The 13,506-nt window shown below is 45.5% G+C and overlaps 3 protein-coding genes across 3 annotated transcripts; 1 reads left to right on the top strand and 2 right to left on the bottom strand.

The window, feature by feature from the left end:
• Positions 1 to 9,103: 9,103 nt before the first annotated feature.
• Positions 9,104 to 11,321, bottom strand: H2BC21 (H2B clustered histone 21). Its single transcript, XM_001104774.5, has one exon. It carries the CDS (start codon positions 11,277 to 11,279, stop codon positions 10,899 to 10,901), a length of 381 nt encoding a protein of 126 aa, XP_001104774.1. The 5' UTR covers positions 11,280 to 11,321; the 3' UTR covers positions 9,104 to 10,898.
• A 235-nt stretch (positions 11,322 to 11,556) lies between these two features.
• On the top strand, positions 11,557 to 12,023 carry H2AC20 (H2A clustered histone 20). The gene has a single exon (XM_001096626.5). The coding sequence runs from the start codon at positions 11,614 to 11,616 to the stop codon at positions 12,001 to 12,003; it is 390 nt and encodes a 129-aa protein (XP_001096626.1). The 5' UTR covers positions 11,557 to 11,613; the 3' UTR covers positions 12,004 to 12,023.
• A 6-nt stretch (positions 12,024 to 12,029) lies between these two features.
• Positions 12,030 to 12,603, bottom strand: H2AC21 (H2A clustered histone 21). The gene has a single exon (XM_001096734.5). It carries the CDS (start codon positions 12,554 to 12,556, stop codon positions 12,164 to 12,166), a length of 393 nt encoding a protein of 130 aa, XP_001096734.1. The 5' UTR covers positions 12,557 to 12,603; the 3' UTR covers positions 12,030 to 12,163.
• Positions 12,604 to 13,506: the final 903 nt, after the last annotated feature.

Genomic DNA, 13,506 nt, shown 5'->3' with positions numbered 1-13,506 from the left:
ACTCTTCTCCCAAAATCAATGATAAGTCCAACTTTCCTCTTGTTTGGTGAGCATCCTCCTCCCATCACCCTGCCACCAGTTTCTCTGTTGTGTGTTCTCCCTCATTGTAACAAGTCAACAAACTTGGCTTAGGTAGACTAAGTAGTGGTCTTGGGCTAATTGGGATAGGTTGAGTTTTTACTTAGAATTAATATTCATTTCAGCATTCCTACATTGTCAGAGGTTGTTTTGTTTTGTTTTTGGGTCTCTGTCGCCCAGGCTGGAGTGCAGTGGTGTGATCATAACTCACTGCAGCCTGCAGCCTCGATCTCCCAGGCTCCAGCGATCCTCACACCTCAGCCTCCCAAGTAGCTCAGACTACAAGTGCACGCACCACCACGTCCAGCTAATTTTTATATTTTTTGTAGAAACAGGGTTTTGCCATGTCGTCAGGCTGGTCTCCAGCTCCCAACAAACTTGCCCGCCTCGGGCTCCCAAACTGCTGGAATTACAAGCATGGGCCACTACACCCCGGCTGTTGGTTATTTCTAATCTTTTAAATTACTATAGGCTGGGCGCGGTGGCTCACGCCTATAATCCCAGCACTTTGGGAGGCCGAGGCGGGTGGATAACCTGAGATCAGGAGTTCAAGACCAGCCTGATCAACATGGAGAAACCTCGTCTCTACTAAAAATACAAAATTAGCCGGACGTGGTGGCGCATGCCTGTTATCCCAGCTACTCGGGAGGCTGAGACAGGAGAATCGCTTGAACCCAGGAGGCGGAGGTTGTGGTGAGCCGATATCATGCCATTGCATTCCAGCCTGGGCAACAGAGCAAGACTTCATCTCAAAAAAAAACAAAAAAAAATTACTATAAATGCTGCATCAACATCTTACTTCTTTGATATTAGTAGTGTTGAATAGTGACTAAAGGCAGACTCTGGATTTGAAACCTGGTTTGGCACAGACTGTGTGACGATGAGAAAGTTTCTTAACCTCTCTGTGATTCCTCCATGTCCCAATCTGTAAATGGACATACTTATACTACCTACTTGATAGGGTTTTGTAAGGGTAAAATGAGTTAATACATGTAAAGTATTTAAAACATTGTTGGCACCAAAAAAAAGTATGTAAGTGTTAGAAAAAACATGCATATATAGGCCGGGCGTGGTGGCTCACGCCTGTAATCCTAGCACTTTGTGAGGCGAGGTGGGTGGATTGCCTGAGCTCAGGAGTTCGAGACCAGCCAGGGAACACAGTGAAACCTTGTCTCTACTAAAATCCAAAAAATTAGTCAGGCATGGCAGTGTGCACCTGTAATCCCAGATACTCAGGAGACTGAGACAGCAGAATCGCTTGAGCCCAGGAGGCTTAGGTTGCAGTGAGCCAAGATAGTGCCATTGCACTCCAGCCTGCATGACAGAGCAAGACTCAAAAAAAAAGAAAAGAAAAGAAAAGAAGGAGAAAATATATGTGGTGTTATAATGTATATTGGTTTTTGTCCAGAGAGGGTGCCGCCCTATACACTGGGGGAAGGAATGCTGACATCATGAAGCTTCCATAAAAACCCAAGAGGAGGCCAGGCATGGTGGCTCACGCCTACAATCCCAGCACTTTGGGAGGCCCAGGTGGGCAAATCACAAGATCAGGATTTCGAGACCAGCCTGGCCAATATGGTGAAACTCCATCTCAACTAAAAGACAAAAATTAGTTGGCCGTTGTGACTGGAGCCTGTAATCCCAGTTATTCGGGAGGCTGAGACAGGAGAATTATTTGATCCCGGGAGGTGGAGGTTGCATTGAGCCGAGATCGTGCCATTTCACTCCAGCCTGGGCAACAAGAGCAAAACTCCGTCTTAAAAAAAAAAAAAAAAAGTACTATGTAAGAATAATTTTTACATGCATAGAAATATACTTTTTCACAATAACACATAAAAGCAAAAAGAACAATTGTCTCAGACTGAGTAAGGAATGCACATAAAATGGGATAATACTAAATAAGGAAGAGTTATCTCCAAATAAGTTTGCATTAAAAACAAAATTTTAAGGAGGAAATGTCAGGGGACACAGTGCAGCCATGATTCTAAGTAACGTGATATGAGCTGTGTATAAAGTGGGTTAATTTGGGATGGAGGGTGCAAAAGGTATCAGAAGGGAGCCATACCCAAAGCAGGAGGCCAAGTCTTGGGGACGAAGATGAGAGGACCAAGATGAGAACAAGGGAACTACACACAGGAATGGACAGGAGGGGAACTGTTGACTTTATTGCACATAGAAGATTGCCTGAGCCTGGATAGGGGGAAAAGCAGAAAGGGAGTTGTTGGGGCAAAATGTAATCCAAGATGACTCTGCACCTTCCTGCCTGAATGACTAGGAGAATGATGCCACCTTCACAGGAATAGACAGCCTGCGAAGAGGAGCTGCTGAAGAGAGTTCACTTTAGGCCACACTGGATCATAACCGTCAACTGGCAATGGCAAGTGGCCACGTACTTCAGGCAGCTGGGAGTGTGTATCTGGAGGCACATCTAGAGACCCAGCTGGCTTCTCTCATCTGCCCAGAGGAGCTGGAGAAAGCCCTGGGAGTCCCTGGGAAGAGCTTATGAAGAGGTGGCCCCAGCCAGACACAGTGGCTCACACCTATAATCCCAGCACATTGGGAGGGCCAAGCGGGAAGGTCACTTAAGTCCAGGAGTTTGAGACCATGGAGAAACCCCATCTCTACCAAAGATACAAAAATTAGCTGGGCATGGTGGTGCACACCTGTAGTCCCAGCGACTTGGGAAGCTAAAGCACAAGGATGGCTTGAACCCAGGAGGCAGAGGTTGCCATGAGCCGAGATCATGCCACTGCAATCAAGCCTGGGTGACGGAGTGAGACCCTGTCTCCAAAAAAAAAAAGAGATGTTCCCAAAGATGGGCCTCTAAAGAACATCTACTCCACTTAGGGATCTGATGGGGATAGGAGGTGAGAGAATAATTTTTTACTAAAATCAGGGAAAACATCATATGAGGAAATTGGACCAGATGATTTCTGGGTTCCTTCCAGCACTAATATTCTACGGTTCTATTAAACAGACATGAAAAATACGTTGCTAGATCCTCAGATTATTTGCGATTTGCAAATTTTAGACAAATATTTTAGTAAAATTCAGTAGCATCATGGTGTATCAGGGAATGCCAAGTTATTTAAACTGCATAAATATCCATTTCTTTCTTTGTAAAATGGGGGTAATATTTACCTTTTGGGGGTTGTTTTGATACAACATGATGTACTAGAAGGAAAATTCCAAGTTCTTTGACATGTCTGAACCTCAGTATCCTCCACTATAAAAACCATAACATTTACCTTTCAGGATTTGTTCTGAGGATTTGAAATGGTATGTCTATAGTATTTTGCATGCTGTGGGCTTTCAGTAACTGGGAATTTTTACTTTTTACTCTTTTATTTTAAAATTAATTTAAATCACAGAAAAGTATCTGACTTCAGACACACAGTTCCTTTATATTCCTGTAGTAGGCAAAATTCTGTGATGGCTCCTGTGATTCCTGGCCCCTGGTACCTGTTGTTTAAATCCCCTCCCTTTAAGTATGGGTAGAACCTGTACTTGCTGTTAATCGAGAAAACTTTGCAGATGTAGTTAAGATCCTTCATCAGTTGACTTTGAGTTAGTAGAAAGGGAATCCCTGACTTAGGTAAGCCTCTTTTTTTTTTTTTTTTTTGAGACAGAGTCTTACTCTGTCGCCCAGGCTGGAGTGCAGTGGTGTGATCCAGGGTCACTGTAACCTATACCTCCTGGGTTCAAATGATCCTCCTGCCTCAACCTCCTGAGTAGTTGGGATTACAGGCACCTGCCACCATGCCCGGGTAATTTTTGTATTTTTAGTAGAGCTGGGGCTTCACCATGTTGGCCAGGCTGGTCTTGAACCTCAGGTGATTTACCCGCCATGAACTCCCAAAGTGCTGGGATTACAGGCATGAGTCACTGCACTCGGCCTAGTGAGCTTTTTAAAAGAGAGTCAAGGCCTTCCCTGAATTAGATAAAATGGAAGCAACAGAGATACTCTTCTGCTGGCCATTAGAAGCAAATATCCATGCTGTGACCTGCCTATGGAGAAAGGCAGCCTCTGAGGACCTCAGTTCTACACCTGCAAGAAACTGAATTCTGCCAACAACCTGGATGAGTTTGGAAGACCCCAGCCTTCATTGGAAAATGCAGCCCAGTTCACACTTCGATTTTACCCCTGTAAGATTCTAATCAGAGACTCCCACTATGCCATGCCCAGACCTACAGAAACTATGAGAGGCTAAATGAGTATTGTCCTAAGTCACTTAATTTGGGGTAATTTTTTACATATAAATAGAAAACTAAAACAATTTTTTGCCTCCTTCATTCAGAACATGGTTTTTGTTTATCTTCTCTCTCCCTGCTGTCTCTATGCTTGTCTAAGACCTCATTACTGGTTGCAGCAGCCTCCCCACTGGTTTCCGGTTTCCTGTATTCTCTTTCTTCTATGCATCCTGCACATTTCTTCAGAATAAAGGTACAAAGGTCATAATAACCCTCCCAAAGTATTATTCTTGACCTGCTCAAGAACCTATACCAACTCTCCCAGGCCGGTTCCATCAACTCTGATTTTTAGCTACTTTCCCAGCTCTCGATGACCCAGTCCTCCTTAAAGAGGCTGACTGGCTCTCCTGGTCTGTCTGATGACCAGACCTGTGACCGAAAAACTCATTAGCGAAGTTAACTAGTCAGGAAAATCACTCCAGAGACTGCCTCCTGCAAAGCAAGTGTTCATTAATCTTGAGGGATTTTTAAAAAATAGGTTAGGAATAGTGGAGACTCAATCCCAAACCTATATGCCACCTCATCCACCCCTAGGGACTTCTGGAGTTTTTGTTGTTGTTGCTGTTGCTGCTATTGTTATTAAGTTGATTGCTGTTTGCATTGATGAAGATTTTTTTAGACTATTTTTCAGAATTAACTACAATGTATTGAGAGTCTACTCAGTGCCAGGCAGTAGAACAGGTATTTTTAAATACATTATTTTCACCAAAAAAATATTCTTATAGGCTTTTTTTTTTTTAAGGCCAATAATCCCACTGTTCACATAACCTCTGCTGACATTGTTTTTAAGTGAACATTGATCATAAATTTAAACAGTACTGAAAGATATAAAGGAAAAAGCAAAATCTTCCCTCTGGCCCAAGGAAATTCTTCTCCTTAAGAGTAGCCACTATTGGCCAGGCGCATTGGTTCATGCCTATAATCCCAGTATTTTGGGAGGCCAAGGTGGGTGGATCACGGGGTCAGGAGTTCAAGATCAGCCTGGCCAACATGGTGAAACCCCGTCTCTACTAAAAACTACAAAAATTAGCCAGGCATGGTGGCACGCGCCTGTAGTTCCGGCTACTTGGGAGGCTGAGACGGAAGAATCGCTTGAACCCGGGAGGTGGAGATTGCAGTGAGCCATGATCATGTCACTGCACTCCAGCCTGGGTGACAGGGCGAGACTGTCTCAAAAAAAAAAAAAAAAGAAAAGAAAAGAAAAGAGTAGCCACTATCGGCCAGGCACGGTGGTTCACACCTATAACTGCAGCACTTTGGGAGGCCAAGACGGGTAAATCACCTGAGGTCAGGAATTTGAGACCAGCCTGGTCAACATAGTGAAACCTCATCTCTACTAAAAATACAAAAAATTGGCCAGGCGTGGAGGCACACATCTGTAATCCCAGTTACATGGGAAGCTGAGGCAGGAGAATCACTTGAACCTGAGAGGTGGAGGTTGCAGTGAGCTGAGATCGTGCCATGGCACTCCAGCGTGGGCAACAAGAGTAAGACTCCATCTCAAAAAAAAAAAAAAAAAAAAAGAGTAGCCACTATTATTAGTTTTGTTATGTGAAATCCCAGAAAAGTGTTTTACATAATATCAGTGCATACATATCAATACACACATGTCCTTTTTTATTTCCACCAAAAAGGATCCTAACACTTTATTGCCACATGCTAGTAGATACGTAAGTAGTTTCCAGATATTTACTATTAAAAATAATAATTTTTCCCAGGGATTTGAAAAGAAGTGAGAAGATCACTTGAGGCCAGGAGTTTACATCTCTACAAAAAACTTAAAAATTAACTCAACGTGGTGATGCCTACCTGTAGTTCTAGCTACTGGGAAGGCTGAGGTGGGAGGATCACTTGAGCCAAGGAGTTTGAGGTTCCAGTGAGCTATGATCTAGCCACTGTACTCCAGCCTAGGTGACAGACCAAGACCTTATCTCTAAAAAATAATAATATTCCTCTTTACTGAAGTATTCCAGCTAATATGTGAAAGAAGAGTGACAGAATATCATTATTTTGCAATTGATAATGAATTAATTGATCTAATAAGCATTGAGAATCAATCACTGCTGTTACACAAAAAAAGCAGCAGCTAGACATTACATGTCTCCTGATAGAAAAGAAATAGTACCACCTATGAAGTAGTCATGTCATGGGGTGAAACAGTAAACCTAAATCTAATCAAGCCTCTAAGTACCAATTTACAGAAAATAGAGGACAGAGGATCATGATAACCTACATCCTGGAGACAACTCTCTAAAGAGCACATATTGGGTTCCACTGATCCACCCATCGTTCCATGGAAGCACAGTTGTAAAGAAAGGCAAACTATAATGAGAAGGCCACCTGCAGCACACAGAGGCAGGTGACCATGGCAGTTGTTGTCAACCTGGTTGGCCTGACAAAGCCATTTCCACTTTAAGGGAAGCCCTGTTGCAGGGAACAAACACACACTTTTGAGGGTCAGGGTACCATCTGCTCCAGAGAGTGCTTCATTGGCATAAACCATGTGGCCTCTGAAACTTTAACTCTTCCGGTTTTAGTGCCACACAGCTCCTTTCTGTTCCCATAGTCAGGTCAGCCTAGGAGCTCATTGGGTTCTTTAAAGTCAGTTTACACATTCTAGCCTAGTCCTGCAAGATCTGGCTCTGTCTAACCGTGTAACCTCTTGATGCTGCTCTGTCCTCCTTGCCCTGTAACCACCACCTGTACTAGACTTCCTGCAGTTCTTCCTATCTACCTGAGCATGATCTTTTCCACTCTCTCCAGGCCTTTGCCCATGCCATCCACTGCCTGGTAAACCCTTCCTATCCTTGTCAAGTGTCATCCTAAAGGTCCTTTCCTCAGGGAGTCCTTCCCTACACCCACCAACATGAAGTCAGGACTCCCTCCATTATACTCTCTGTATCTATACCTCTACAGTTGTAATACTTGTCACACTTTCTCATAGTCATGGGATTAATATATCTTCTCTTCTAGTCACTGGAGGTCCAGGAAGGCAGAAGCCACTCCTGTTCAATTTTCTGTCCTCACTACCTAGCAGATTACCTGCCATCTTCACAGATACTCAATAAATTCTTGAATGAAAGAACAAATGATATCACACCTAACAATGCTTAGGAGTCAGAGAGAAGAAAATGGTCCTAGAATGCTGTTCTTACAGAATTTAATAATGTTCATAGATAATATTTATAAAATTAGTAGATACAGATTTTCAATCACACGTATTAAATGAATTATTAAACCTAGTCCCCTAGGTTACAGAGACAGTCTCTCACTTAAGGGTCAATTTCTGAAACCCAAACAGAGCTGCCCTTCAGGCCTACTACAGAATTATTGATAAGCAATATTACGAGCTATGACAGTGTCCTTCTGGTCCTTTTTTTTTAGATTGTGTTTTCCTCTGTCACCCAGGCTGCAGTGCAGTGGCAGCAGCCTCCACCTCCCAGGTTCAAGGGATTCTCCTGCCTCAGCCTCCTGAGTAGCTGGGACTATAGGCGCCCACCACCATGCCAACTTTTGTATTTTTAGTAGAGGTGGGGTTTCACCATGTTAGCCAGGCTGGTCTTGAACTCCTGACCTCAAATGATCCACCCACCTGGGATTACAGGTGTGAGCCACTGCGTGCAGCCAACAGAACCTATCTTAACAAGTGGCTGTAGGCTGGGCACGGTGGCTCACGCTTGTAATCCCAGAACTCTGGGAGGCCGAGGCGGGCAGATCACGAGGTCAGATCGAGACCATCCTGCTAAGTAAGTGTAAGGTAAACTCTTAGCTTACTGCTAAGTAAGTTTAAGGTAAACAGTTAAGTGCTCAGTAATTAACAATTATTGTTATTAACCCCAACAAAAGCAAATGTTTAAAGATGTCTGAGCAGGAGAAATGATCAAAGAGGTTCTTGAAGATTAATCTCACCAATTACTTCTCCTCCAGAGTTAAAATATCAAATCTATCACCTCCTCCCCCTTCCTCACTCTGTAACATCCTTCCCAGTGAACATCATCCCCAGGAGGAGCCCAAAACCAGCAACTAAGGTTCTCTCATGTTAGTGAAAGGATTCCAGCTGGTGAGCCCCACCACTGTGGGGACAAACTCAATTGAGTTGAGCTATGGCTTCTGGGATGGAGGCTCACAGCCACCTAATCCCACCCTCAATGTACTCAGCCACCACGACCCAGGATTTACATCCAGCGTGCACTCAGAAGAGAATAAAACCAGTGATATTTCTTTTCAATTCTAAAGCATAGATATTTCCCCCTAAAACACAGGGAAGGGTCCAGGTTTTCAGAATGACCCTGTTTCTCAAGTCCCTTAACTGCTAACCTAGGAGCTTATCCTCTGGAGAGTTTCTGAAGAAAGGCTTCTCTTTGCCTCAGTTTCCTTATCTGTAAAATGGGTGATAATAATGGTACTACTTCCTGAGGTCCTGGTGAGAATTAGATGAGTCAATATGTATAAAGGGCCTAGAACACTACCTGGCACACAGTAAGTGCTCCGTAGGTGTTAGCTTAACTTCATTATGAACTTTAGTTCTTCCATCTTATTTGTACTGCTTTCTATTTGTGATCATATATTTTTCAATTACTAAGCATTAACAGTGGCCTTGTAAGAGACTATTTCAGCCCTAGTGCACCTTTGGGGCAGCAGTTTGGCTGGTGGCTTATAAATAGTCATCCCCCAGATCAGAGGCACCCATGCTTTTCTATAGACCCTGTGTAAGTTGTATCTGTTAATTTCCTTCATTGAGAAATATATACTGTAGATAAAAGAATCCAGCAAAGCCTTCAATTGGTAACTTTATTAATAACAATAGCATCTACACACATTTGAAAACACACATGTAGGAGACAGTTAAGATTTATTCAGTCTGTGATAATGTCTAGAGCTCATTTGGATTCATCAGACCCCTGCTATCAACTCCAAAAACCCTTAGCCAAAAACAGAGTTGAATCACTCATCAAACCATCAGTGTCTTCCTCGGCAGAATCAAGGGTTGGACAGAAAGAGTAAATATTCTGTACCTCCACAAAATAAAACTAAAATGCAATTGTCCTGCATCTGAGAATACAAGGGTGGACAGTATGAGCTGCATGACTGTGAACCAATGAGGCTTCTCTTGGCCTCATTTGTAAAAAGGAGATTAACCCTGTAGTCCTGCCTATCTTGCATGGCCTCCTGGAAAGCAAATGAGGTGATGACTGTCAATTAAAAGCTCCTCTCCTTTAAGAGGGGAACACCAAGAGGGGAGAGTAAGAAAAGAAGGAAAAGGCTCTTTCCAGTGACCAATACGCTGAATTTGATGAAAATCCAAAAGAGGTTATGCTAAACTGGGAAGCGTAAGGGTGGATCTACCATTGCCACCTCCTCTTTGATGCAAAAAAAATCTTAACACGGCCCCCTCCCAGCTGTTGCACTGAGGTGACTAAGGACACATTTGAGGAAGTAGCTCCAAAAACATTTCCATTTTCACCGTGCCTTCACATACATCTAACGGAAATGAACAGCACCCATCATCCATCCACGAAAGCGATTAAGAAAACGATGGGATGGAAAAACTAACCCAACAATATTACATCAATACGTAGTATTTAGGTAAGTGTCCATAATGTGCCAGGCTGAAGATGCACGGGAAAACCACACCAGCCGGTCAAGGGCTTGAGAATACCATAAACAAGAAAACAGACGAACCAATTTCAGACAGCTGCTAGAAGGAAGATAAAATGAGACAGGCAAGTATGAGCGGCGCGAATTCCTTAGTGGATGACGTAGATCTCTGACAGGTGACTTTTGAGCCCGTATCTACACGGTAAGTGCCTCGCAGTGACCTGGGGCCGCAGCCTTACCCTTTAAAGCAGAGACCATTAAATGCAAAAATTATCAACAAAACGAGAAATAGGAATTTCAAAGTCTCAAAGTGAACGACGGAAACTGAAATCTACAAATTAGAAAGAGGCGCAGAATTTTGAATATTCATGTCGCCCAATCAGGAAAAGGCTGGGACCCGGCTGCGCGGGCTTCGTCCAAAATACACAGAACGGCTGGTATCCACAGGAGACCCCATCGCACAGCAGAACTGGTGACCGGACACAAAAGGTGCTGCCAAGCGTCAGTCATACACAGCTGTCACGCAGTGTTTGCGGAACCTGGGCTGAATCGTGCCCTGGAGTTCTCTTAAATAACAGCCGAACTCAGCCACTTCGTTTTAGAATGAAACAGACCCAAGAAGCCACCAGGGCGCCAGTATGGGGCGGGAGTGGGGGCGGGTAAAGAGGCGGATTCCCAACATCCTAATTGAGAACCGACTCCTGGGAATGCTAAGCAGCACAATGAGTGAAGACACGCTCTAGATTCAAAAGCAAATCCAATCATGCACCGGGGACCTCAAGTTCCAAATGGTTAAAAACCTACGTGTGGCATTTCCCATGACCTTTACGCTAAAATTACTTTATGAGAAGAAACTAAGGGAGTAAGTGAACAAGCTCTTTTCTAGTGATTAGGTGGGTGGCTCTGAAAAGAGCCTTTGGAGTCAAGCAGCCGGCGACTCGAGCGAGCGAGCGCCAGGTCCCGGCAGGGACTCACTTGGAGCTGGTGTACTTGGTGACTGCCTTGGTGCCCTCGGACACGGCGTGCTTGGCCAGCTCGCCGGGCAGCAGCAGGCGCACGGCCGTCTGGATCTCGCGGGACGTGATGGTGGAGCGCTTGTTGTAGTGCGCCAGGCGGGACGCCTCTCCCGCGATGCGCTCGAAAATGTCGTTGACGAAGGAGTTCATGATGCCCATGGCCTTGGACGAGATGCCGGTGTCGGGGTGGACCTGCTTCAGCACCTTGTACACGTAGATGGAGTAGCTCTCCTTGCGGCTGCGCTTGCGCTTCTTGCCGTCTTTCTTCTGGGCTTTGGTGACGGCTTTCTTGGAGCCCTTTTTAGGAGCCGGAGCGGATTTTGCCGGTTCAGGCATGGTAAGACACAGTACAAACGCGGCTTAGCCAAGAAAAGAAGTAAGAGAATGGGCGGGCCTGATTCTTTTATAACCACCTTATGCAAATTAGGGCTCCGAAAGTCATTCATTTCCATTGGTCCGTGTGCGGACCTTGCGTTTTCAGCAATGCGTACGCAACAACACCGACTCTTGACTTGATTGGCCGGTTCTGAAGCCATATTAGGACCAATGAAAAACTCGTTCTAGACCCCACCCCTAGGAAAGCTTATAAAGGCTTTCCTCTTGGTTCTCTTTCAAGCTTATTTTGTAGCGAGGTTCTGAGCATTGTCTGTGTTTAACCTTGGTTTCAGTCATGTCTGGTCGTGGCAAACAAGGAGGCAAGGCTCGCGCCAAGGCCAAGTCGCGCTCGTCCCGCGCTGGCCTCCAGTTCCCGGTAGGGCGAGTGCACCGCTTGCTGCGCAAAGGCAACTACGCGGAGCGGGTGGGGGCTGGCGCGCCAGTCTACATGGCGGCGGTCCTCGAGTACCTGACCGCCGAGATCCTGGAGCTGGCGGGCAACGCAGCTCGGGACAACAAGAAGACGCGCATCATCCCTCGTCACCTCCAGCTGGCCATCCGCAACGACGAGGAACTGAACAAGCTGCTGGGCAAAGTCACCATCGCCCAGGGCGGCGTTTTGCCTAACATCCAGGCCGTTCTGTTACCAAAGAAAACTGAAAGCCACAAAGCCAAAAGCAAATAAATGCAGACAAACAAACCAAAGACCAAAGGCTCTTTTTAGAGCCACCCAAGTTTTCAAAAAAAGAGCTAATGCGCTATTTCGTGATCAGCCCTTCATTTGACACTTTGGTGGCTCTTAAAAGAGCCTTTGGGGTGAATGAGTATGGTGTCAAGCCTCTTAATTACTTGTTCTTGCCAGGCTTGTGACTCTCCGTTTTCTTGGGCAACAGGACAGCCTGGATATTGGGTAAGACGCCGCCCTGGGCAATGGTGACACCCCCGAGTAACTTGTTGAGCTCTTCGTCATTCCTCACGGCTAGTTGCAGATGGCGAGGGATGATGCGCGTCTTCTTGTTGTCCCGAGCCGCGTTGCCTGCTAGCTCCAGAATTTCCGCGGTCAGGTACTCGAGGACCGCCGCCAGGTACACCGGGGCGCCTGCCCCCACCCGTTCCGCGTAGTTGCCCTTGCGCAGCAAGCGGTGCACTCGCCCCACCGGGAACTGGAGGCCAGCGCGGGACGAGCGCGACTTGGCCTTAGCGCGGGCCTTGCCTCCCTGCTTTCCGCGTCCTGACATTACGGCTAAAATTGCAGTTACAGCTTCTTTTACAAGGAGAAGAATGTGGAAAGAATAACCAATTTGATGTAATTTATAAGAGCTACCGGGAGGGGTGAAGGGAAGTCGTTTGATTGGCTAAAAGCGGAGCCGTATCCAACAGCCAATAGAAAAACAGAAAGCCGCCTCTTGGTTTGCATCCTGCCCTGAAAGGAAATGACGGATTTCGTAAGTATCTACCAATCGCTGAGAGCCACATTAAAGCCCCTTATTTGCATGGCAGGATCTTTAAAGAAAGTAGGCTTTCAAACAAAATGTCTTGTACTATGGGGTTTTGCTTTGCTTTGTTTAGTTTACAGCCGGTAAATCCCAACATGGACCCTAAGAAACTGCAGAAGACATCCGTAGACTGAGAGTTACTCTCACGCAAGAGTAGGGGATTCTGAAGCCAATGATCCCCTTGAGCTCTAAACTACTAAGTTCCGCCCTTTCTGTCTCGTCACAGCCAAATTCCCTTTAAAAATACAAGTACTACTAAGGCTGCCTCCTTTCTCGCCCCTCAACTTAAGTCGCCCGCAGCGACTCCGCCCCACCCCCACCCGCCTGCACTCCTTGGAATTCAGTTTGACCGAGGCTAGATCTGTCATCTTCTTGACCTCCAGGAGGCGGCCTTGAAGCTTACTCCCTTGGCTTTCAAAATGTCGCCCTGCGTTTTTCTTCTTAGCTCGCCGACTTTTCTTATCCTGCTTCCCCATGCCATCTCTAAATCTGCGAGTCCAGCTGGATTCTGCTTCTCTATCTCCAATTCTTCACTTATCCCGAAGAGTCTTACCCATTTATATGCTTTCAACTAACATCCAAATTTGTTTCAGAAGCTCAGACCCTTGTGCCTAACTGCTTACTGAATACTTCAACCTACTACTTGTCCCAACGAGCACCTCAAACTCAAACTCAACCTCAGCCTATTCGAA

The sequence above is a fragment of the Macaca mulatta genome, chromosome 1 (genome assembly GCF_049350105.2).
Source record: "Macaca mulatta isolate MMU2019108-1 chromosome 1, T2T-MMU8v2.0, whole genome shotgun sequence".
Lineage (NCBI taxonomy): Eukaryota > Metazoa > Chordata > Mammalia > Primates > Cercopithecidae > Macaca > Macaca mulatta.
Note: the sequence above shows the minus strand (reverse complement) of the source record. Positions and strands in the feature narration are given on the sequence as shown.

What these genes read in the sequence shown, in the direction of transcription:
- H2AC20 (XM_001096626.5), top strand. Translation starts at nt 11,614, where the DNA reads ATGTCTGGTCGTGGCAAACAAGGAGGCAAGGCTCGCGCCAAGGCCAAG.
- H2AC21 (XM_001096734.5), bottom strand. Translation starts at nt 12,556, where the DNA reads ATGTCAGGACGCGGAAAGCAGGGAGGCAAGGCCCGCGCTAAGGCCAAG.
- H2BC21 (XM_001104774.5), bottom strand. Translation starts at nt 11,279, where the DNA reads ATGCCTGAACCGGCAAAATCCGCTCCGGCTCCTAAAAAGGGCTCCAAG.